General features: G+C 32.7%; 3 protein-coding genes and 1 pseudogene across 3 annotated transcripts; 2 read left to right on the top strand and 2 right to left on the bottom strand.

Annotated features, from left to right (window-relative positions):
* Window positions 1-7,788: 7,788 nt before the first annotated feature.
* Window positions 7,789-12,206, top strand: LOC141711402 (NADH dehydrogenase [ubiquinone] iron-sulfur protein 4, mitochondrial-like). The gene is made up of 5 exons (XM_074513827.1): window positions 7,789-8,005; window positions 9,987-10,075; window positions 10,807-10,936; window positions 11,485-11,514; window positions 11,922-12,206. The coding sequence occupies exons 1-5, from the start codon at window positions 7,859-7,861 to the stop codon at window positions 12,003-12,005; spliced, it is 480 nt and encodes a 159-aa protein (XP_074369928.1). The 5' UTR covers window positions 7,789-7,858; the 3' UTR covers window positions 12,006-12,206.
* Window positions 12,207-12,811: 605 nt separating this feature from the next.
* LOC141711255 (uncharacterized) lies at window positions 12,812-13,756 on the bottom strand. Its single transcript, XM_074513657.1, has one exon. The coding sequence runs from the start codon at window positions 13,754-13,756 to the stop codon at window positions 12,812-12,814; it is 945 nt and encodes a 314-aa protein (XP_074369758.1).
* Window positions 13,757-16,912: 3,156 nt separating this feature from the next.
* LOC141711401 (U-box domain-containing protein 30-like) lies at window positions 16,913-19,249 on the bottom strand (annotated as a pseudogene).
* A 2,339-nt stretch (window positions 19,250-21,588) lies between these two features.
* On the top strand, window positions 21,589-22,637 carry LOC141711400 (uncharacterized). Its single transcript, XM_074513826.1, has one exon. The coding sequence runs from the start codon at window positions 21,862-21,864 to the stop codon at window positions 22,420-22,422; it is 561 nt and encodes a 186-aa protein (XP_074369927.1). The 5' UTR covers window positions 21,589-21,861; the 3' UTR covers window positions 22,423-22,637.
* Window positions 22,638-26,844: the final 4,207 nt, after the last annotated feature.

Genomic DNA, 26,844 nt, shown 5'->3' with positions numbered 1-26,844 from the left:
GGATCAATGAAGTCTAAATAACATTATCTTAATCATTCTGATTATTTATCACAAAATATAATATTTCGGTAATTGTTAAGCGATTTGGTTCATAAGAAAAAAAACATTACTTATTAGTTAAAGAAAGAAATTAAGGGGAAGAGCTAAAAATAATAGCGGATATTTGGTAACTTACAAGCGGTATTATAAGTTGGATCTACCATATAACACATATAAAAAAAATGTCCGCAGAGACACAAACTACGAAGATCCCCCAGCATTTATACAAATGTTATCTTTGTCCATTAGCTTGAAACTCAAGTAATGAAGTTGAGCGGATGATCTTCTAAAGAGTAAAATGTCACTATTATCTAAACTACTTGTCTTAGTTATAATGTTCATTTGCCTGGAATTAAAAAAAATGGGAGGGGCTAAACATAAATTGAGATTTAGATATAGTACGCAAGTACCATATCCATGCTTAATAAATTTTTCTCCTTTGTACCAAGAGACTCCCATAGTCTGCAAACGTGCACTCTAATCACCTAGTTCTTCACATAGCTATTCAAGTCGAAGAGATAACTGTATGCCATAGCTATACCAGCTCATACAAAATCAGTTAGCTGCCTCTAAAACCCTCACACAAATATTAGTTACACTCATTATCGGTGAAACATATAAAATGCTTTATATTTATATTTGACACCAAAGCACCACATAAAAGCTTCTACGACGAAATCGAACTACCCAAAAAATATAAATCCCACATGTAAAAGCATAAATAATAAAAAGAAACACACCATAAAATCTATTTAATAAAAAGCATAAATAATAAAAAGAAACACACCATTAAATAATAAAAAGAAATACAAAACAAATAAAATTTAAGTTTATTGTTTGAACCGAATATTTATTGGATAGGAACTTGCCTCCCACTAGGAAAGCCCCAAATTATTTTATTTGTGTTGTTTGATTTATTTTTTTCAATAACCTTCTTTTTAGGGAAGAATTTTCTATCATTCTAATTATATTTGATTTTTTATATATATCTACATCATCGGGGCTTTTTACTGACATTTTTCTTCATTTCAAACGGGACTTATTGGATTTGAGAATTAACCGCCTATCTTGTGCTTCCGACTATGGTTGCTCATCGGTTGTCCAACCTGTTATAATTGACCTAACTCAATCTCAAATTCGGTCGACTAAATCGAACCATTCAAAACCGTGGGTCAATTGGGTTGAATTTTTATTGGTTCATTTGTAATGGGTTGGGTCAAAATTTAGATATTTAAAATTTTAATCCACCCCAACCTAGTTATATATATATATATATATATATATATATATGATCATAGTCTAAATAATTACATGGTCCAATAATTCATGCATTGAATTATTTGGTCATCGTTGTCCTTCTAAAATATAAATTTTGTTAGACAAGTATTCACGGTATATTATAAATTATAAGACAAATCATTTGGTTACCTTACTGCCTACATGACAAACAATGACACTTCTAATAATATGATTGTACCAAAATATTTTTTTCTACAAACACAATTTTAACCAACCCAACCCGTCACACGATTAGTAAGGTCGGTTTTTTAATTTTTTTTGAGATTAATGGGTTGAATTTTTTGTAATCCGTACTAAATGAATTGTGTCGTTAAAAGGGTCAAATCGATCCAACTCAACCCATGTGCAGCCCAGGTTCCGACTGTCAAATTTAATTTTTTTTGAATTTTTATTTGTTATGTATTTTTATTTCAGTTTTCAGCATTTATTTTTCACGTTGTTTTCTTTTCTCAATGATATATTTGTTTTTCACTTCTTGATTGTAAGCGGGAATCTTGATTTAATAATGGAATTCAGTATGAAATCGTAGTTTTGGTCCATAGTTCAAATGATAGCTCCATTCGTACATGATGAGTATGAGTAGGGTACGAGTAATTAAAGAAATATATATGAAATTGATATTTGTATTTGTATATACATTCTCTTTAAAATATTATTTAACCGTCTATTCATGAAAACGGACGATTACAATTTACTGTTTGTTCGACTTTATTATTGATGTAGATGTTATATAATTTTTTATTATTAAATTAACAATTTTTTTCGAAAAAAAAGATTATGTGATTAGCACTAATTTCTCGTCCTCCCAAATAATAAAGTAAATATATTCATATAAATTAAATATAATTCATTTATTGAATTATATCATATGCTATTTAATATTGATTAAATTATTTGAATTCATACTCCCTCCGTCCTACCGGATTTTTTACATACTCTTTTGTCATGATACGCATTTTAAGGCTATCATAAATCATAGTTCTATAATTTATTTTTAGAATTTTATTTTTTTGTATAAAAGTTAAACAATATATTTTAATTTAAAAAAAATATTCAAAATTATTTAGGGAATCATACTTTACGGAAAATTTAAAGTGCATGCCGATCCCTTACTCCCTAATATAAAAAATTCGGTGGGACAAAGGGAGTCCATGATATACAATATTTTAACATATGTAAGTTTTGACCATAAAAAGTCAAATTAGACTACAAATTTTAAATGAAGTAATTAGGTAAAGGATGATAATATCCACATAATACCATAGTTTTACAAGTTCAAAAAGTTAAATAATAAACACTTAATTTATTATTACTTACAAAATTTTACTTTACTTGGTGCCTTCAAGGGATGGTATGCCAGAGGAGTATCAGGGCCGTTAAACGGATAATTCAGATACGGATATCCGTATCCGCATCCGCAATCATCAGATTTGAATACAAATAATATCTTCTTTATTTCGGATACGGATTATATCCGCTTTTTTCGGATACGAATGCGGATATTTCGGATGAATATCGGATTTTTTTAATTTTTTGTTGCCCCTACCGTTTTGACGAAGATTATAGAACATTTTCTACAATTGAATACAAATAATATATTTATATATGTATAAAGTATGTGTACAATTATATAAAATTTGTATAAACACATTATTTAATACATTTACACACTATAACCTAAAAAAATAAATTTTAAATTATATACAATTATATATTTATATAATTTTAATATCATATATGTATTTAGTTTCGGATTCAAATATCCCGAATTCGGATACGGATAATATCCTCTTTTTCTCGGATACGGATAATATCCGTTTTTTATCGGATACAGATTTTTCGGACGAATATCAGATTTTTCAAATTTTTTTGACCGCCCTACTTATTATCAGCTATTTATAATTTCTGTAATTAGTGCTCTCGTGTGTAAGATGTGCAACTCATCTGTATTTCTTCCGCCGCTGCGATTGATCAACGATTAACATGAATAAAATAACTGTAAGCACATATGATACTCTTCGACTGAAGGAGATGAGATATCTTAAGTACTTAAAAACTTATTTCTTGTCGGTCCTGGTTCTGAATTCGATTATCGCTTATCGTACAACTGCAGTGATATTGATAACAAGTTACTGTTAATAAAACTACAACTTTTTCTCCGAACTTACCTTGGTATTAGGCAGGAGTCTCTGTTCTAGCAAGTAACAAATCCAGGCATATCCCTTGTAAATACCCCTGTTTCTTTTGGTGATTGCAGTGTCGATGAACATTTCATAGGAATAGACAAGTAATAACCATGTGCGTGACAGAAATGAACTTGCCCATATCCTTAATTTGGTATTGAAATCTCATTCCCGTTAATGTTAACCGGGTTGAAATTTCAAGATCCAAACCGATGCAAGATCACCCTGGCAAAATGAAAGAGCGGTGATCTTTGAAAGAAAATTAATGAACAATAATATACTCAAACATTCATATTTACAGTTGAGATTCAAGAGGAAACATTGGTCATGTTTACAAATGACCAAGATCACATCAATCAACAAAAACTCGAAAACAGAAGTTAAAACAAAAATTTCAAGAAACCGCAAACGAGCGTGCTGTCTGCTTAATCAATTGGCTCATGTTGGAAAACTCATCCGACGATCTAATGGCGAACTTGGCAGTGGAGCTGACTTGGATCTATGATCAAAACTACTACTGCTGATCTTGACGTTCTTGTTATTATAGCTCATAGCTTTCTTCATTATTTTTGTCTTCTTATTCGACATTTCATTGTCTTTACTTCTCAGTATCTTCTCGTTCCAACTCAAACCTTTCGCGTAAGTTTTCTTCTTGGCCTTGATCTTCTTCTTAACGTCCATGTTCTGGATCGTTGGAACGAAGTACCAGCCAAGTGTAGTACACAATACCGCGAAAGATCTTCCAAAGACCGTCATAGCAACCAATATGAAAATTGTAATCAACGAAATATAGTACCAAGGCCGCCTAAAATCATCCGTCTTGACGTTGTTTACCACATCAAAGCTGACTTTCTTCGGAGTTGTCTTGATGAATGTCGCGATTCGTGATAGTACCTTGACTTGATCAGGCTTAGCTGGTTCGATTTCAGAACATGCTGGTGGTGAAATGTTATGATCAGGCTTCAGTTTATCTTTAATATTCTGCTGTTTTTTGTTCTTCAATTTAACAACAATAGGCTTATAATCATCCGTGTTCGAGTAGACGAATCCGATAAGCGAAATGTCTTCTGAGCCTTTCTGAGTGTAAATCTTCTTCCGTTTTAAATCGAGCTCAGCTACGAGTGCAGAAAATTTATCGAGCCCGCGATCTGCATAAGGATTTTTGTAGCATTTGCTGCCACCGAAGCTATGCCATTTGGCTGGTTTTCGTGGTCTCGGAGCCGTGAACGAGCCTAGAAACTCGAAATCTTCGTCCTGTTGGTTCTGAAAACTGCCACAAACTAGAAGACTTGGCATCGTAATGATGGAATGAAACTGAGATTTTATGACAGATGGTTTAGAAGATGTTTCAGGGAGAAAAATGGAACACTAGAAAAGTGGATACGATACGACAACCAATTTGTAATGGCTGAGACAAGATACAGCCAATTGGAATGGTCAAAATATTAGAAAACATTTAAGTTATGTAGAAGCTTCTTATGTATGGATTTATATAAATTGACTTTGTTGGTCATGGGCTTCATTTACATTCAAGAACAAAAACTGATAGACTCGTAGTAAATGCTTGTATAAATTGTTATGGCAGGTACGCTTATTTTCCTAATAGTCGTTTTAAACACCTAAATACTCGCTAAAATATATTTTTAGAACATGAGAAAAATTAACAATAATTTATTTTTAACCTCAACTATTTGGTAATTTTTGTTCCGCATTTATACCCATCTACAAATGTACGTAAATTATACTCTTTTCGTTTCTCTCAATTCTTTACACTTGAGAGATGGTTCGACATACATTTCTAAGACTCTTATATAGTATTTGATAGTTTGTTTATGGTTTTTGGTATTATTCGTAGGGAATGTCTCTTTTTTAGTTGTCTTGTTAGGATTAGTCAGTTGTCCCTAGGTTAGTAGGGAGTAATTGTTATAGGCTATTTGACATGTGGAAGGTAGAAAGAAGGGAAGGGTATAACAGGGTATCCTGGTGAATGACACGTGTAATGTTTAGATGATAAAATTGAGATATGGGGACAAACGCCTACGGAGTCAGATCTTTCGATTATAACTTTTTATCGTTTGTAGTTTGCAGATACTTGGACTTACGGGCTCCGAAGGTACACCATGCCTACGGTAGACGCAAACATTTAATTATGTAATGTGTTTTATGAAAGTAGGGATAGGGGTAGGGGGAGGTTGGAGAGTTACGTGGCCATTAAGGTCCTTCTGATCATAACAGTAGGGAGATTATAAATTTGATGCCATCAGTATTGTTTCAAAAAAAGACTTCATAAATTATTTTCTTTTAAAAATTATTTTGAATAAGAATTCAACATTTAAATTTTTATTAATTTATTTTTAAATAAATTATAAAATTATACTTTATATATATATTAAAATACATATATATATGTGAATTAAAATACGTACCGAATAGTAAAAAAATGTAAAGAAATAAAGAGACGGAGAGAGTATTACGCATGGGACGGGGAACGGAGTCTTTAAGGTGTCAGTCAAGACTCGAGAAAAATAAGTGGCAGCCATAAGCCCATAGCCATAAGCTGTATTTCTAAGCTTAAAAGCAAATTGAACGGAAATTGTGTTTAACACGTATATAACAAGATACATATGCACAACTAACCGAGTTGGTTTTGGTTTCAAGATAATCATTTTAGGTTTAGACATTTTTTTACATTCTTGACATCTTGACATTAACGCCACTTATTTTTTAGCTTATTTCTGTTGACTAAATTTAAAATAATATATTATTTCTACAAATTGCAATCACTTATTCCTTATCTCCTCTAGTTGTCTTATTTTGAAAATAAGACGCTAGTGCATTATTCATCAATATTTAACTAAAATCTATATGAATTAATGTGTACATTACTTGTACTTTTCGTAAGAAAAAAAAAACTTTTTACTCTACTGCCCAAAAATATATGATTGGAGTTGCACCTTTTGGGCAGGTGTGGTGTGTCTACTTACCTTTAATTGTAGCTTATAAATAAAAAAGGTCGGAATAAATTAATTTTTATTTTCGAATAATTAGATTTAAATAATTTTTTGATAAACAAACTGAAAAATTCATTAAAATATTGAACCTGAACCGTGACAAATCTCCGAACTGTCAACTATAACCTGATTGTGAAACAAAAATCGAGCTAAGCAAATAGTTGTTTTGTTTCTAGATTGTTTAACACATAGAATATTCACATTTTTTTAATTTAAAAAGTATTAGAATGACATCTCGAATAATTCAACCTATATCAATTATGAAACTAGCAGTGACACAATTGGCGTTCACATAAGCACCATCTGTAACCCAATTTTCGGAACTATCAATTATATCAACTGATATTAGAGAAACAAATACCCCTAAAATACGAACATTTTTTTGTTGTGAAATGTGAGTTTTTGCGATATACACCACTATCTCAAATTTGATACAAGCTTTATAAATCTCCAAAAATATCATATAAATCATTCTCAAAACGACTACTGAAACCAGTAACAAAAAATAGCAAAAACATCACAACATAAAATACTAGCATCTCAAAAATATGGGCACGACTAACAATCTTGATAATAATGTACTCGATAAGATCTCACCCGAAGAGGATTAAATCTTGGTTTTATTAAAAAAATGATAGATAAATAAAAGATGAGATAGGAGAGCGAAAGGGGGCTTAATCGATTAATGAATAAAGGTTGAATAATGAAGAAATAGGGTTAAAAAGATTATTTAGACTTATATAATTTCGAATAAAAGAGAACAATATTTTTGAGATTACTTCAAGAAGCTTACATGAGATTTAGGTGGTTTTTATATATAAAAAGTAATTGTATTTTTATATTTCCAAAAATAATATTCTCTATATGAAAATATATAACAATAAATATCGGAATCAACTATCGAATCTAAAATTTGGGACAGACAGAAAATAAGCTCTCATCATCACTATACTCATCTCATCTCGCTCACCTTGTATTCCTTTAGTTTAATGCATTTTAATTTTTAAATTGTAATAATCAATTGAGGCATCAGAGACATCCAACTGGACCATAGCCCAAAATATTTCGATCCCTTGTCCAAAATATTAAACAACAACTTCCCTAAACAAACTGAGGAGCCTAGCCCAAAATAAGACTTAAAACAATCCCAGGCTTCATAACAAGGCCCAATAATACAAGCCCAGTACAAACAAACTCCAGAACCTTCCGGAACTCTCGCAAACGCAAAAAAATAAAATGTTTGGTGACATTTCTGTTCTTCACATTTCAAAACCACCAGAATTATACACACGATAATTTTTATATTTTTATTAGTTGTACAAAAAGATGGCGAACATTTTCCGGCGAAGTGCTGATCGCTTATGTAAATTAAGAAACGCATATTCGACTGACGCGTTGGTTAAAAACAAACCGGCTCCTCCACCTGACGTCGGTTTGGTCTCCGGTATACCTGAAAACCAGCTTTCTCGGCGGGTATATATGTGTATTTTTTAGTTATCTTATTTACGTACACTTTTTGTTTTTTTTAATTATTAGTTTTTATGATTAGTGTTCCATAAATGAAATGATTCATTTACAAAACACTAATCATATCTAAACACGTCATATCTCAAAGTGTTTGAGATATGTTGTGTTTGATTTTGGATTAAGAGGTACGGATTATTATTTGACGTTAGGCAATGATTAAGTGTCTACTTGTTATTGGTTAAATTACAGAGTGTGAGCGCACTTGATCTTGGATCGAGTGTGCTTTAAGAATATGAAGCTTTGGATAAGTGAGTTGATGATCTGTTTATGTGATCGAGATTGTTGTCATTTGTGATTGAAATTAGTGGAGGCATTTGTATCTGTGATCAGTTTATAAAATAGTACTAGGATGATTTCCCACCCAATTGTTAACATTTACGGAGATTAAGAAATTTAAAAGAAGATAAAATTTGGTTGCGCTAGTGAGAACTATGGGCACACTTTAACAACTATTTTTCTATGAGTCGACTAATATTAATCGTGGGAGATTTTCGTGGATAAAGGGCAATTATTGTTAATGAGAGAGAAACCAATCAAAATTTGTCAACTACGTTGCTAATGTGTGCCCATGAAAAATCGTTAGAAAATGTTAAAAATTCGATGGGAAACCCGTTATAAAATGCTACTATTAACAATTGGACGGGACATTATAAAGGTAGAACTGGTTTAAAGAGTTTAGCTAATGTGGCTAAAAATATAAATTTAATTGTAGTAGGAACTAGGAAGGGAGAGTAGAGGAAGCAGGAAGGGGACAGAACAAATAGGAAAGGGCAAGTGGACTTCTATAATTATATTAATTTATTAATGGCTCTCCACTGGATGCAAGCCTACAAGTAAATTTCACTTTCGCAATGACCAGTGGCAGCCCAGTTCCACATGAAAATATTCTGTGAATACCTTGAGTTGTGGCAAACTGGAAAAGTTTAAGATAATGCACATAGGAATGTCAAATTTGTAAGTGTCTTTAGTTATCCATACTCAGCCCCATAGCCCATAGTGTGACAAGCAACCCAAACCCATTAAGTACCTGCAACAAAAGAAACTGCGGATGGGATTTAAACCCATCACAAGTCACAATTCCTTTGGTGAAGGGAGGGGTGCCGCATTATGGAAAGGAATGTGCTAATAGTTCATAACATAATATTGTAAGAAGTAAAATAAGTTTTTGCTATGTAAAATCACAAAAGGTTATTTATCAAATATGTTTTCGTAACAACAGCATTACTCTAGTTCCGGTCTGTGGAATTAAGTTTTTGATCATTATTTGGTTGTTCAGTCTTGTACATTTCTTTCGTGAATGAAGTCTCAGAAGGGAGAACTTAAGGGTTTATATGCTGGTAAGTGCACTTTAGATTATGATAAAGAAAAGAACAACTCGGGTGTTGAGCTCCAATACCTTTCTTTTACCTACAATAGATAGATAAGCCAAGCCTCGACCGTGATTGCTCGTCGCCCTGCCTCCCATCGATTTGCACATTTGATTCATCATAGCCATGCCCAGGGTCAAATCAAATAATATATCCTTTTTTCAACCCCTAACAGAACTTGCAATATGTGGTTAGTCGCTTCCCCAAATTATAGCAGATCAAGTGACGTTGAGCCAACTAAATTTAAAATCATTTAGAGATGAAATTGATGCTGAAATTTATTTTGGCTGTCTTATTGCGGATTCTCACCATGTCAATTTATGAATTGGATTATTAACTCTTGTCTCTCCCTACCCTCTATATTATTGTAATTTTCAATCTAGTGTAGCCGTACCTTATCCTTCTATAGACAAGCAAATTCCAATGGTTAAATATGATTCAGTAGTCCTCTGGTTTCCTACCATTTTGGTCATGTTTTTCTTAGCCTGTTGTGTCTTTCCATTGTATTGATTGTTTTTGTAAATCATCATTCTATTTAGAGCACTAACATTTTGTTTCAGGTTGTCATTTACTCGCCTGCTCGCACTGCATCACAACAAGGCTCTGGCAAAGTTGGGAGATGGAAAATTAACTTTTTATCTACACAGAAGTACGATCTGTTCTTTGTAACTGTTAATCGTCCACATCATATTGGTTTTATATAGTATGCCATCCCAGCTGCAAAAACTTGGAAGTCTAACACCCTGACAAAGTTACATCCGTAGGCTAATGATCTAACATGACCATCAAACATCTGTTGGAACATTTCTTAGCATACGCTATAATCATTTTCATGCTCTTTTTATACTGATTTAGTTGCTGATGCAGAGTGTATTGTTTTTTGCTAGCCAGTTTATTAGTTTTCTCAAGACAAGTGCTGATCAGAGAGTATGACTTTTAATTCAAGTCTTAATATAGCTTGCACGTAGAGAGGCAACAAATAGTCACATTTAATCATGAATATAACTTACCGAACAACTTGAAAAAGCTGTCTGTTGGCTTAAATGTGTTGCTTTATATATTACTGGTAGTTTTTAACTTCCAAAATAGCTTCGAATGTATATAAATTTTTCCTCAATTTAGAGGTATGCCAAGCATGTAATTTTCATCCTGCTCAAAACTTTTCAAACCATGATGTCCACTAAGAGTTTACTTCTGCAATATTTCTTACGACCAAGGTACTACGAGTTTGAAAGTTTAAGGTCAAATGAAATTAACTTATTCTAAATGCCTTGTTCTCATTCGTTGTCCGGAGTTCAACTGCTTGTTCCAATATATTGTCTTGACCATTATTACATCACTTGTTTATCAGCAATTTTCAATTGACTAAATTTTTTATAGGTGGGAAAACCCTTTGATGGGCTGGACATCCACAGGGGACCCATACGCGAATGTTGGTGATGCAGGACTAAGCTTTGACAGTAAAGAAGCAGCTATGGCATTTGCTGAGAAACATGGCTGGGACTATGTGGTATGTCTTCATTTTGTTGGCTGAAGAGTATGTGTACATGTTAAAATGATATTCTGTGATCTCTTGCAAGTATTTAGGTAATAAAATAAAATAAAATTTGAAAGCTGTTCTTTTCACTATTTTTTGCTAAATTTTCCCTTCATACAAGTTACTGATAAAGCTGTTGGTAGGATGATAAAAATTCATCCCACAACTCTTATAACTAGTATCAAAAGTTCTGGATCAGTTTACTGTATCTATTTGAAGATTTATGTATTATTTATCCCAACAAAAAATAATAACAGGGAATTTTTCTGCTTAGAAAAAACAGTGAACACCAGAACTTGGACAATGTTGGATGTTTTATCTTTGTTGTGGTTTTGAAATCCTTTTAAAGATGCTTAATATGTATTTGGAAATGTGAAAATGGACGATAAGCAACCTAATATGGATGCATTTTATCTTATCGTCCATAACATTCTTGTGATTGATCTGAAATATTGTATTAGTTATCACTGGGAAACAATTTCCACCGTTTGTCTGATACATTATTCTTTAAAATTTTGTAGGTCAAGAAACATCACACACCTCTGTTGAAGGTCAGTAATCCTTTCATTATGCATGAGCGGTAATGTGATGAGCTTTACCTTATTCACATCTCAAGGCAGTTCTTTCTTGGAAAAAAACGGATTTTTTCCCTTTTGTATGCAAACCTGTTATAAACACGAGTCCCTTTTGTATGCAAACCTGTTATAAACACGAGCTTCCCGTTATCTCCTTTTGATATAAAACCAATGATTTTGATTCCGGACATGTGAAGAGAACCAAGAAACTTTTTCCCGAATCAATATATAATCTCTTACCTACGAGTGCCTATGAATTTGTAGTTAGTTCAATCTGGTTTCAATCAAAAATTCCAGCAAAGTTGAAAGTATTATTGTCTTGATGTTATCTTTGTTAGTCCTGTTCCGCGTCTCGTAAAAAAATTTAGTTATTCCTCTTGCAGGTTAAAACATACGCAGACAACTTCAAGTGGAAGGGTCCTGCAGGAAGTGAAGCAAACTGCGCAGAAAGTGAGAAAAAACAGTAGTAATTCGTGTTTTTCATATAATGCAGTATCATGATCTGGTGTAGGATGCTAATAAATTACAAAAGGCTTTTGTGCTTGTGATAATTATGTCTCTGTATTGGCAGATCAAAGTTTGTTAAGTACTTATATACAGTGAACTTTCCTGTAGAATTGTGAACCCCTTGATTGATTCAATGATTTTCCCTATCCTTTTAAGTCAAATCAAGAACACAAAACAATCAAAACATTTTTAGTTCTGAAAATAATAAGTAACTTGCAACTTAAAATGAATAAGTGAATTATGAGTGATAAAAACTCGTTGTTTAAGTTGTTATTTTTGTGTTGGTTAGTATAAACCCAATGATTGTATAGTTCATCCGAGGAAATAAGTGTCTGGATAATTTTACTTATAAGTCAGAATTTTTTTCTCTTAAATGAACTTAAATAAATAATTATTAAATATAATTATCTAATTTTAAGTTAGATTAACATTTAAAAATATATATTTTAAAATTAAGGTTAATAAATCAGCGAAAAATCAAAATAAATTAGAGAAAAGAGACGTTAATATTTAACTTATCTTATAAGTTATAAATTCAACCTATAAGTTTGGATCGACAAACACTCATCGAGCTGTTACGGACTTACTAGCCATAAGTGACTTATAAGTTGGCTGCCAGACCCTTAGGAAATGATTGGCACAATAGACATGATTCATAGAAGTTGGATATGCAATATATGTATACATTGTAGCTGCCTTTGGCCTGATGTACAACTGAGCCTAGCTAGCTAGAGCTACTAGCTCCTACATTTGCATACATGAAAACTCAAAAATTAGGAGCACAAGTGACAGCCCCTTGTGTATGAAACCTCCATGCAAACATGTAATCTCTAGATTCACAAAACAATCTCACAGCCTCACCAAGAGTTGTAATTGAGCTTTTGTACTCACTGTTTCCCCACTCTATTACAACCAAGCAAAAAAACCCATTTGATGTTGATACAAACTCCTCAACTGCAGTATCCGGAATCTGCAGCATCACCTCCCCACAGATCTTATTGCATTTCACAGCATCACCTCCACAGCCAGCATCAATCGAATCGAGCCAAGAACACTCTGGCTGGCCAACAAGCCTATTGTAAGCAGAATTAGCTAGCCTCACTTGGTTTTTAGAATCTGATATTACTGTAGGCAAGGGCTCAGACTCCATTTCCACCTCGATCTCCTTTGCTTTGGATCGACTTTGCACTGCCACCTCTTGATTCGAGATTGTCCGTGGATGAATCTTGATAGCAGAAGACACTAGCTTAATTGGTCTTGGTGCAATAACATCTCTAGTTTCAGATTGAACTTGCTCTTCTTTGGCTTGTAGTTGCCGGAGAAGATCCTTCTCTACCGGAACATGCATGTTTAAGTCAAGATCCTTAACAGCCATAGTGTAATTCGGAAGCAAAACATCCGGAGAAGCCAAAAAAGATAACAAATCCTTTGGCGAAAGATAAGGAGAGAAACCAAAAGATCCCTTCGGGGCAAGTAAAGCCCGACCCCACTTTCGAGTCATTCGAGTCATGGGCCGGGCTTGGGCTTGGGCTTGGGCTTCCATGTGCAACCACACACCTCGCACATAACCACAATCTCTAATCTTCTCCGGAGGATTAGAGTTTGGGTTAGTGATGTTCTCTTTAACCTCATGATCAGGTGGTGGTTTAGGAGCTATGGGCCTATATCTAGCTAGAATCTCTGCTGTTTTTGAAGAGTTGAGGGTTTGCATCACTTTTTGGCAAGCTGAGAAAGATGGACTATGAAGTATGAAGGATGAAGCTAATTAGGCTATATGAAAGAGGAGAGCCAATGAGAAAGAGGCATGTTGATGGGAAGAAAGAGGAGAGGATGACACGTGTAATTTATATTTTGGGTACGTGTATAGAGTTTTGTAGATGGGATACCCCGGTTTTGTAACTTCTTCATGCAGACTCTAGAGTCTATGCATGCGTTATCAATATTAGTTTAAATCTTGTGCGATGCACGAATTCCTGTTTCTATTCAAAAAATTTATATATTAAGTTATATTATAATTTTAAAAAAATTATATAAATATATATTTATTATAAATTTATAATAAAAATTATAGGTTAATCTGTGATCGTAGTTTAGTAGGATAAGTATACTATATCTAGTAATTTAACAATTTAGTAGTTAAGTAGATATATAATACTATTTATTTATTTAATAATATGATAAGCTGTGATTGTAGTTTAGTTGATAAGTAGACTATGTTCGTAATAATTCAATAATTTAGTAGTTTAGATTATATATAACAATATTTTTTCTTTTTTTAATAACCAAAATTAAGGAATAACCGTTGAACCAAATTATAACTCATTCCGTTTATTATAGTTTAGTATAGATTATATAGGTTTATTGTGTGTTTTTTATTTGATTTTTTAATACTTATCATAAATCATAAATTACAACTTTTGGGGGGTTGAATTTTTTTCAAAAAATGAGAAATTACAAAAAAATATTAATTTTTGTAAGTTTTTTTACGATTTTAAACTATTATGAAAATATTTGTAAAATATGCTACAACCAAAATTAACTAGAAATACAACCATTTGCATCGAAACTTTTTAGTTGCAAAAATTTGTTGAGATTTGAGTTGTGAAAATTTTTAATTTTGCAAAAAAAATTAAAAAGGTATAATAAAAATGTGGTTTTTACATTTTTTATAAAAAGTGACAGTATTTTTACAAAAATTCGAATTTAGATATATTTTTTAAAAGCCCTTAAACTAATATTTTAAAATGAGGGAGTACGCAAAGTGATAATATCTTTATATTTAATATTTTTTGAGAAACTTTGTGGGTCGCAACTAGGGCTGAGCAAAAGCGAATCGAAACTGAAAAACCGAACCGAACCGTGCTAATTTGGTTTAGCATGGTTTGGTCCTGATTTTTCAGAAATTCGGTCCGAACCATATTACAATTTCGGTCCGGTCCGGTCCGGTCCAATAAAAAATAGTAATTCGATTTTTCAGTCCGGACCGAACCGAGTAACTGACCGACTGCTCAGCCCTAATCGCAACTTTCGTATAAAGTAAAATGTTTGATTAGATACATACTTTTATATATGTAAAATATTTTTACTATACATAAAGTCTTTAGCACAATCATTTATCATTTAATAACTTTTCAAGTATTCATAATCATCTTAATACTAATTGGTGGTTGTTGTGATCGTCGTATGTTCGAAAATGTTTTTGAAAAATTGTATTTTCGAAGTTGTTCGTAGGAAGAATATTTTTTTTTTTAATTTGTATGTAATTTTTGGATGCAAATCACCTTTTTCATCTAATAAATCGTAACAGAAATAGATTCTTTCAAATAAAGATCAGAAATTGATTGTAATTATCTTCCGTTTAAGTACAAAATATAAATCATTTTAAGAAAGTATTAATCATTCCATCATAATAATAATTATCCTGCTCACATTCTCCTCACTAGCCATTTTTGGAATCACATAATCCAAATCAATTGGTCAAAAAGCTCAACTTCCTAACAAAAGCTTTACTATAATTGAGTACAAGAAATGATTACTCCCTCCGTCCCACCCAAATGTACAAGAAATGATTACTCTCTCCGTCCCTCCCAAATGTTTATATTTGGCTGGGCTCCGGAGTTTAAGAAAAATGATAAAATAGTGGAGAAAAGTTGAAAAAGTGAGTAAAGTAGTGGAACCGATTAATATTATATGTATAAAGTGGGTATAGTGGAGGAAAATAGTGGATGTAGTTAATTTAAAAATTATAAAAACTTTACTATTTTTGGAAAATTTTGAAATGTAAACAATTGGAAGGGACATCCCAAAAAGGAAAGTGTAAACAAATAGGAGGGACAGGGGTAGTATATTTGAGCTTTTCTCAACAGAAAGTGCATCAAAAATGGAATTTTATTAGAAAAGTCAACCTGTTTGAATCCTTTTCTTTCTAAAAAATAAAATAAGTAAATTACCAAACAGCCCCTCCAGGCTCCTCTCCATCCCCTATAAATTCTTCCAAGCAACAATTTTCTTGGAACAGATCAAACAATTCTTTTTAAGAAATTACCGATCAGCAATGACTACTAAAGTAAGCACCCTGTTCATGTTATCTCTCATCCTGCTGTTCACGCTAACATGCACCGCTCGTCATCACCCTTCTCTTGTGAAACAAGATGCACAAATGGTAAGTTTCGGTTTTTTCGTTTGATTATTAAACACACTCACGTACCCACCACGTCTTTGACATTTTTCAAGGGGAAATGTTATTTCCAGAGCAAGTTTTGTGTTTCCAGAGCAAAAACTGAGTGAAAAATACTAAACTGCCCCCGTGTATTTACAATAAACATCCCCTGAAAAGATTAATACAAGGATAATTTGGTAATTTCGCATTTCATTGCTCTGGAAACAAAAAAATGCTCTGGAAATAACATTTCCCTTTTCAAGCAATCGAACTCCTAAAGGTAGCCTGAGGGAAATGGTCTCTCTAGTTTTCATTTCATAAACATACATTTTTTCAGAAAATATATATGCTAGTAACTTCGTATTCATTTAAGGGTTTGTCTAGTGTGAGCACACATTGTGGTGTAATTGATGTAAATGCAGGGGGTCCATCAACGTTTTGATGGAAAGACCAATCAAAATTTGACACATCACTTCTTATTGTGTGCCCACACCACAGAAAATCCGTTCGTTTAATTAATTTTATTTTCCGGCCTGACACATATTCAACAGGGTGGAAAGGGAGAAGAGAGCAAGATAGGAGAAGCAAGGAGTGAAGATGGAGTTGCAGAAGAAGAGGGCATGATGAGGAGTACACTGGATGCACATATTGATTATATCTACACACAGGATCAGAAGCCACAACCTTAAAGTTTCTTATGATCTCTCTATGACATCAAATGTATAACATTGATAACAGCTTTTTCTAGCTGATTATGTTATATCTATTGCCTAATGTCAGGTTCTTCACATATTTTGATGTGTTCGTATAATTTGTACATGGTACAGATGATTCGCTAATGATATAATACTCTCCTGGAGAAATGGTTAGAACTTAAAAGGAAAGACAGAACTATAAACAAGATTACAAAATTCGCCTGTCCTAAATTCCCTCCTAACACAACGTTGCTGAACAAACATGTATTGCAAGGCCAGTGCATTACAAAATGCATATAGTATGCTAATTCACGTTACCTTGTTATCGTTCATGAGATCAAATCATAAAATAGAATGTACATGGTGAAGGAATGTATACCTGTCATAACTCTTCATGTTGCTAGATTGATATGGCAGTTGTAATTGTCATGGCTTCATTCTCCTCCCAAGGCATAAACTAAATATGTATTGTCATTTCACCAGTTCCATTCATCTTATTGCTATGGTAAGCTTACAATTGGAACTGAACATTGTATCTGTGCAATCTACATAACTTTAACAACTCTGCTGACTGTTGTTTTAGCAACGGATTGCACCCGCTTTGGATAACAAGGAGTAGCTTCGCTGATAAGCCTGCATCAACAGCAAGTGCTGCACATTCTTCTGGAGCAAGCTCAAAGATCGCCCATAAGATTGATAATGCTAACTGAGTGCAATTCCCTGAAATTTTCATCGATAACTTGACAATTGTCAGAATAGTGCTAGGACACTCCTTTAAAGCCAAACTACCCTTAGGAACAGTTAACAAAACTTCAAGAATGTATAAAGCTAATTCTAAAGTTTCCGCATTCAAATCAGGCAACATCTCAATGAATTGAGGAACAGCGTCAATACTCACCACCAAGCTTCTTAATGCTTCATACAAACATATCCTCTTTTAAAATCGGCGTCCAGCCATTACACCATTAGGGTATCTCTTACCTTTCACTATTCTCAGTAACTCCACCAATAGACTCAAACTTTAAAAAATTTCGGCCCCAGAATCCTTCCCTTCCAATAACATTTCAATCAATTTAGTGCAACTAATATTCGAATATCCACAATCAAAGATATCTTACCGGGTTGCATTAAATTACTAATTGCAACCGAACTAAGTTCCAAATTAACCAATATTCCAATAACATCAGACCCAGTAGCATAAGTAGTATAATTTCCCAGTAAACCAGATAAAAAAACTAATCCCACCATTATCCATAACAGTTTTCTTAGCAATCTCATGAGTATTCACAACTTGCTAAAGCTCCTTCAAAGATTGAACTCTAGCTTGCCCTTTAACTCTCATCAATCTCTCCAAAACTCTTCCTTCCACATCCTCTGATCTCTTCTTTATCGCCACATACTTTTGCGAAAACCAACTATAAATCAACTGATACAAAGTAGCATTTGGACTTTGGAGTAACAGTATCATCCCAAAGTTCTTGCATTGTAGTAGGACAAGTAAAATGCCCTAAAGACAACCATTTTCAAATATTACACCTTTCATAAGTCTGTCCTGTGCAAAGGGTCACATGATCTTGCATTAGCTCCAAAGATATAGGACAAATAAACACACTTGATACTTCAATTATATCTAATTCTGCAATCATCTTCCCAAGATCCAATATTTCTCCTAAAACTCCCACAGTAATAACACTCCCACCACTCAAGATCCCATCTTTTACAGTCTTTACAAGTTCTAACACCTGCCCACCACCACCCATTTGATGTACAGGCATTTTATCAAACACCATGTGTTCACAGAAAAAACAACCCAAGAAAACCAATAAATGAACAACACCCAAGACCCTTTTGAGCAAGATTTTGTAATGTTATTGACGACACATCAAATCTATAAAGCGCGAGGATAAATACAGATTTAAAGGAACATTTTTTCTTTCTTTAAGGACTTTCATCAAACACCCTCTCTTCTCTCTTCTATTCTGAGTCAAAAGATTAAAAGAGACATATTTTCTTATTTTCTTGTTTTCATAGTTATATTATCGAATACTCTCTTCGTCCCCAAAATTGAAGTTCCTTTATTTTTTAAGCGTATTTTGGGGGTAATTCTGATAAGTCTACTTTAATCAGTAAATTTGATAGAGAATCGGGATCGAGTTTAAATTGGAAGGGCCTCTCTTTATTTTCAGAAAAAGAACAAGGAAGGATTGGTTCAGAAAAAAGAGCCAAATTTTACAAATTTTTATTGAATACAATTCTAACTAGCCCTAATGGTCAAAAAACAAAACAAAAATTTGTAATAAAAGAAATCAGTAAAAAAGTCCCTAGATGGTCATACAAACTTATTACCGAATTGGAACTTATTGGCTTATAAGTCACTTTGTGTGGGTCAGATCTAGTGAAAATGTTTATGTGAAAAACAAAAATAATTTTATATATTTTAAAAGATAAATTACCAATATTTTTTGGTTTAAGTTTGTTTGCGATTTTAACATTTTTTAAAAATATTTACAAATATATAGTCAACAATAAAAAATAATCACATATGCAATTTCTTTTATGTTTTCTAAAAATTATTTGATTTTTTGTATTACATTCAATATTGCCTATGTAAACATTTGAGATTCGAGGTTATATTATTTATGTCAAGTTACAAAATCGTAATTTTGCACAAATTTTTAAAAATTGTATTTTTATAAATAAAATTTAAATTAAATATTTTATAAAAATTACATTAAAATTCGCATTTTCAAAAATTCCAATTTTAAATCTAATAAAAACATATTTTTTTAGTTTAAAAAAACCATAGTAAAACATATTCGCTCATCTTATTTAACTTTTGGAAATGTAAGGTGCTATAATAAATCAAAATAATTATGCTCATTTATTAACTACCCAATAAATTAAAAAAATTCTTTCCTTTTGGTTGAAAAACCAAAATACCCACAATTTGAGAAGATTTGACCAAAATGCTTATTGACGGGATTTTCCGCCATTTTTATCTGCTGAATACGCATGTGGGGGATGCAGATTCAGATTTTAAAATTTTAACAAAGAATACGTATGTACATGCGTATTCATTTTTTTTTTTTTTGTGAATACGCATGTTAACTTGTAAAACCAAAAGTGAATACGCTTAGATGGTTGAATAAGCATCCTTAAAATGCATATTTCGTGGATATTTTGGGTTGTTCGCATTCTTCTGGGCATTTTGGACAGTTAAAAGTGAAAAATGGTATATTTTAGGCATTGTTTCCTCTTTTACACGCAAATTTATTATTACTTTTCGATATTATTTTATTTAAATAAATTTCTATGAGAGTTTAGTTATAACATCCGAGTCCCTGATCGAATACTTACCTAAACCCAATAATGAATAACTCGTATCAGTTCAAGAAAAATTAGCGATGTGGTACATATTAATTATTGGCTTGTATCTATAAAAAACTCAAACATTCTTATTACTATTTTATTACTATTAATCTGAGATGTTACAAAAACACCCTTTAATGGAAACAATTTCTAGTCGGTCTCACAAACACATATGTAAAATTTGAAAAAAATCTAAAATTTTGTATTCTGAGTATAATTCAGAATGAAGATGAAACTTATATAAATGTTAATTTAAAATATGATTATTAAAAGCCTAATCACGTTAACAAAATTAGACCATGATGTTCAAGTTTACAATATTGTCGTAAACTAGAAATTATTCATTTATTTTCTAAAGATGAAAAATGTTCTAAACAAAAGTTAACAAGTTAACCATTTTTACTACAATTGCACGATTCTTCAAACTATTTCCTTGTCAAGTAGATCAATACCATTGATTACAACAACTTGAGATTATCTTTTTCATTTTTGTCAGGTCAACAACTTTTAGATTTATTTATTTCTTTTTAAAGATAACTTTAGATTACATTAACCTAATTTCCACCAATGCTTACACTCAATGTTAAAAAATAACTTGATTTATTTACCACCTACCTATTTTTACCAGTCCCAGTCGACACATCATTAGGTTTCATTAGCTTGATGCCACTATAAAGGATGATTTAAAATTATATTTTTCTCAATATTTAGTTTTATATTTATTTAAATAATATTTTTGTTTTTTACTACATTAAATAATATGTTATATGTACTTTTTTATTTATCCTACATTTCGTGTTTATCGCATGCACCTTATATTTTATAAATTTGAAAAACTGTTTTAGTCAAATAATTAAATTACTGATCAAGTTACCTTATTTATATCAATTATATATAGAATATTATAATATATAATAAATTAATATTCGTAGTAGTGAAAAATCAAATTAACTCCTCTGTTTCAATTATATATAGAATATAATTTATTCACAATTTATTTATTTTTGTTGCTTATATATATCTTCACAATCTTAGAATTGATCGTTTCTTATCTGGCCGGCAATGAATAGGTCCATGTTCACCTCCCTGCATTAAGTTCTCAACCTTCTTTCATACGCATTCAAAAACTACGTCTCCATCTCTCTCTCTCTCTCAGAAGCTTATTTGAATTCATAGCTTCATCCGTTACTAGTTTTTGTAAGTTGAGCTAGATTCAAATTCTCTCTCTCTCTCTCTCTCTCTCTCTCTCTCTCTCTCTCTCTCTCTCTCTCTCTCTCTCTCTCTCTCTCTCTCTCCTCCTCTCCTCTCCTCTCTCCTCTCTCTCTCTCTCTCTCTCCCTCTCTCTCTCTCTCCTCCTCTCTCTCCCTCCCTCTCTCTCGCACAAACACACTCTCTCTCGCTCTTTCCCCCCCTCTCTCTCCATCCCTCTCTCTCGCACATACACACACTCATCAGAGTTGCTTCGAAGCATAAGTCACACTCATCAGAGTTGCTTCCAAGCATAAGTAGGGAAGCAGTGCGCGTAAACTGGTCAGAACACCTGATTAACACACGCAGAAGTTTCTTCAAAATAAACAAAAGGTGCAAAGACAGATGGGGAAAGGCAAAGGGAACAAAAACAAGTTCATTCGGATCATAACACTCCCAATAAGATTCTTGAAAAAAGGAAGAGACTTGTACGTAAAAAGCATGATGGATATAGCATACGGAACTAGACACACCACAAAGTCAAGTTATAACAACACCTCCAAAGCTAGCTCAGCCTTGCCGAAAAGTTTCAGTACAAGTTTCACACCTACTTGGGCATCAAATCTCGAAGGTGATGACTTAAGAGAGCTCATTAGAGCCAACTCAACAGCTTACAATAATGATCCAACTAATAAGATGAGAATGGACATGGAGTTGTACATACAACAACTCATTAAAGAGCAACAACTGCAGAAGCTTAAGGAGTCGTTAGTGAGTAAGAATAGTAAGATTTCGTCGTCGAATGAAGTGGTTCCTAGAAGTTGTAGTATTGGGATGGGGAAGATTGATGAAGAAACACCCTTTGAAGAAGAAGAAGAAGAGGGTAGTGTTGATGTGAAGAAGAATGAAGTGAAGTTTCCAAGAAGTAGAAGTCATGCTGTTGCACAATCAAGTAGTGTGTTTTGATTTATGTTCTATCCGTTTCTGGTCAAGTAATCAACTCATCTAGAACCCTGAAATTTTCACGAAGTAGAAGTGACAGTTGGTCAGTTACACAAACAAGTACTAGTATGTTTTGATTATGTTCTTTCCGTCAAGTAATCAGCTCATATATAACATGTTGTAAGAACCGGTTACTTAACGGACAGATTCTTGTTAATTATTAAACACTCTATTAGCTAGTCTTTGCTATTTATAACATCATTCACAAATCACACACATGTTGATCTGGTAATGTATACGTTTGATAATGTTGCAAGTACATATGTTAAATTCAACTGTTATGAAGCTTGTTCTTGTCATTTTAAGGTTGGTATCGAATTGCAGAAACTTCTTTTTTATTAATTCGGTATCCGGAACAGCTTTCACACATCTCAATTAATTCGAAGAACTGTTAGTACACTCGTACCCACATATCATGACAATGCAGAAACTTGTACAGTACTACATTGTTTAGCAGAATGAAATAATGTAGGTTGTGGATAAGATTAAGAATGAGGATGGATGGCATTACAGTAGTAGTGTACTATCACGTTAACCAATATAAATGATTAACATATCTCATTGTCACAATGTTATGCACGTTAAATTTATTTTTTAATTATTAAATTTTTGACTTGGATTCCCTTTGCTTCATATATCTTGATGCGCACAGGTATCGAGCCAGTATAAAAGTGCAAGTGTGTTTTGGCTTTAGTAAAGAAAAGGTGTATGTTTGTGCTTTTTCTAAAGTTAAACCCTTAAACAGACGGTTACTACGTGTTTGACAAGATTTGAACTCTCAAGATTTGAACTCTCGTCCTATCCATCGAATCAGGACCACACCTATTGTGTTTTGAGCTCCACTTGTTATATCAGATCTATATGGAGCTAGTTGATGCGCCCACAACTTTGTATTCAAAATCGTTTAACGGGGTATTTGGAAAATTGTATTTTATTTTAAATAATTGATTTTAAATATTCTCATATTTATATTAATATTTGAATGTTTTGGATTTAAATTCAAAATTTTAAATATGTTATTGATTAAATCTAGAATTTCATATGAAATTGAGGATCACAAACCGGACATAAAATTCATTGGCTAACAGTTCACCAATTTCGATCTCAACCAGCAAAGCTCCCCGAGATAATAGCTCAAAGTTTATGGAATTGTGTGTGAAATGAGCATAATCGATTTCAAGTAGATGGGCAGGGAAGACATTATTGTGGGCCTGGGCTACCTGGGCCACCTGGGCCACAACATGCCTACAACTTTGTCCCTCACGGCTCTGGTCCACTGCATCGCTGCTTGTCAGTGCTACTTTCTTTTGCTGGTCCCATTGAATATCAAATATATCCAAATAAATTTGTGAGCACAATTAATATCTTTGCCTTTTTTTTGATTTTTATATCATTAATGCGCTCCGCTAAAAGTCCAAAACCAACCTACTACTCTGAAATATTAAGAAAGTTGGTGACCGGGTGCATGCTTCTTTTCAAAAGTCTCTTATTTTGTCTCTGTCTACGTCCCAAATTAGTGGTCATGTTTGAATTTTACACGTAATTTAAGGCATTTTGACTTTCTAATTTTGTTAATAATTTTTCAATTTTTTTATGAATAAAAGTTTAAGATTTAAATTTTTATTCATAATTTTTTTAAAAAAATAATTAACGAAAATATGCGATCAAGTTATCTTAATATACACTTAAAAATTAAATATGACCACTAATTTGGGATGAATGGAGCAGTAACAAATAACAATGTAAATGTACTTGGGAGAGTTGGCAAGAGTTACGCAGGAGTGTGTAGCCCTTTTAGCAGATTCGAATAACAAAAAGGTCTAAGTTTAAGTTTGTAAAACGGTTTACGAACAAAATCGCGGATTACTTAGCGCGATATAGTTATTTCATAGCTGATCGTGTTTGGAAAGTGTGAGATGTTCGTTCCAATTCTCATGATATTTTGTCCAGTGATTTGAATGATCAATAAATTCGATTCTTTCCTGAAAAAAAACCAAAGCATCCCAAAATCATTCAAAAATAAACAGTCCTAATGACATTCTTTAATCACAAGAGGCAGTTCTGTACTCTTATATGTGTATCTTTTACGGAGACAATTTTTTTTCTTGTTTTTTAAAGCTAAGGCCCATGAAGTTAGGGTTTGTCTCTCAGCCGCCTTCTTTCTTTCATCCTTTCTATTAGGATTTGTCTATTTTCAAGTAAATCGAGGGGCTTCCACGGGTTTTTTCCGGTGGAAAGTCCCAACCCCTTCATTCATTGTTATTCTCGTTTATTTTCTTTTAATAAAATTCAATTTTTTGGGTGTTTGTGTGTCTCTTCTCTTGAAGTGTGTGTTTTGTCTCTTCTTTTGGAGTGTTTGTTATGTTTTTATTTAGTCATGCTTGGGTTTATCTGGTGATGGATCTGTTGAGAACAGATTTATTAATATTTTTGGTGATCTACAAAGCCTGCATCGGATCTGGATGGCGGTGATTATTGCAAGAGCTCAACTTTCACAACTAAAGATTGCTCATATTTCACGGGTTTACACTTCCGGCATGTCTATAGCTGGTATCCGGCATGTAGATAGTTGGGGTGCCTTCGGCATATCTATATCTGGTGTCCGATATGTAGATAGTTGGTAGGGGTGAGCGCGATGCGGTTTTTTCTCAAATCGCAAACCAAACCGCACATGCGGTTTGATCAAATTTTCAAACCGCAACCGCGTACTCTCAAAAACCGCATAAACCACACTACAAAAATGCGGTGCGGTGTGGTGCGGTTCACTGCGGTTTATACATTACAAGTTCAAAAATTTTAAATAAATAAAAAACTTAGATTAGTTAAATTTCCGAATAATATAACAAAGTCACCAATATTCTTCAATAATACAAATTAGAAATTCCACACTCTAAGTTTAACGTAGAAACTTGGCTCAACAATTAAATGAGTTCACTATTAAATAAGTGGTTTTGTACCATGTGTCTCATTATTTTTGAAAAAACACAAATATAATGATCACCACGCAACAATTGGTCTTGCAGAGAAATAAGATGATCACTAAGCAAGTACTCCTAGTATGTTAAGTGGAATCAGACTTAATAAATGGAATCATGAAATATAAGTAATATATATATATATATGTATATTAAATATTGCTGTGCGGTGCGGTTTGAACCGCATTTCAAAAATTTAAAATCACAATCCACACCGTACCGCGCGGTTTATTAAAAATTCAAACCGCAACCGCACCACGAAAATTAAAAACCGCGTTTTGCGGTGCGGATTGGTGCGGTGCGGGCGGTTTTTGCGGTTTTCTGCTCACCCTTAATAGTTGGGATGCCGTTTCTCCAATCTCATTTTATGTGATTGGTGTTTCTGAACACTGGGCTAACCATAATTTTTATGTGATACGGTCAATTGCGATGTTGCTATTTTCAGAGATGCTGCTACAATTTGGATCGCTTGGGATGTCTTTGGTTTCGTTTTTGATTTCAAGAATTTTTAAATTATATGTGTTAAACGATCATGAAACAAATCATCTAATTGTTTTTAGTATGTTATTTGTTTTATCACCTGGTTGTATCGACGGTTGGGGGTTTGTCCCGACTTTAATATATTCAATTTAACTAGAACTTTCTGCATTTGCCATAAAAAAAAAGCTAAGGCCCCTGATTGTTTAAGATTAGGCCCAAAAGCAGAGTTCACACTAGTTAATATGCTATTTCAGAGTTGGGCCCTTATGCTCTTTCAGAGTTAGGCCCATAGATAGACTTACCCAACCGGGCAATTGCCAAACCGGCCCAACATTCAAAAATCAACGCAAGCAAACACTCGTGATTCCTGAATGGTTGAGTGATTGACAAACCCATACAGACGAAAACAAACAATTGGTTTTTTTTTATTTTTTTATAAAAATAATCCGCAGCCGTTACATTTCGGTTGTTCAGTTCTAGAGTAGTGCATAAAATCTTTATAAAAAATTATTATAATCGTAAATTCGGCAAAATATATTTGTTCATGAAAAAATTTGTTATTCAACAAGATATTACGACAAGCGCTAGTTTACTACATTTATATAAACTTTCTCTATTATTTAAAGTGATTGAATTTTCACTATGACAACTATTTTTACGAGGGAAATTATTTTAATTATTAAATCACATTTTTTTATTCATCATATAAATAATAAATCAATCTAAAATCCAGATATTGCCGGTGTAAATTGATTTTCAAAATTATGAATCGGAAAAATTAGTATTGATCAGAGATTAATCAATTATTATGAAAAATTAATTAGAATTTGAAAAATTAATTGAAACAAAAACCAGATTTTTTTTTAATAATTTAGTTAATTATTCTTATTGACTTAAACAAATAAAAATAAATTCTATTTAATATTTTCAA

This window comes from Apium graveolens, chromosome 3 (genome assembly GCF_009905375.1).
Source record: "Apium graveolens cultivar Ventura chromosome 3, ASM990537v1, whole genome shotgun sequence".
Classification (NCBI taxonomy): Eukaryota; Viridiplantae; Streptophyta; class Magnoliopsida; order Apiales; family Apiaceae; genus Apium; species Apium graveolens.
Note: the sequence above shows the minus strand (reverse complement) of the source record. Positions and strands in the feature narration are given on the sequence as shown.

Coding starts and splice junctions, on each gene's coding strand:
- LOC141711400 (XM_074513826.1), top strand. CDS start 21,862: ATGGGGAAAGGCAAAGGGAACAAAAACAAGTTCATTCGGATCATAACA.
- LOC141711255 (XM_074513657.1), bottom strand. CDS start 13,756: ATGCAAACCCTCAACTCTTCAAAAACAGCAGAGATTCTAGCTAGATAT.
- LOC141711402 (XM_074513827.1), top strand. CDS start 7,859: ATGGCGAACATTTTCCGGCGAAGTGCTGATCGCTTATGTAAATTAAGA. Junction 10,076..10,806: donor AACTTTTTATCTACACAGAA/GTACGATCTGTT, acceptor AATTTTTTATAG/GTGGGAAAACCCTTTGATGG. Junction 11,515..11,921: donor ATCACACACCTCTGTTGAAG/GTCAGTAATCCT, acceptor TTCCTCTTGCAG/GTTAAAACATACGCAGACAA.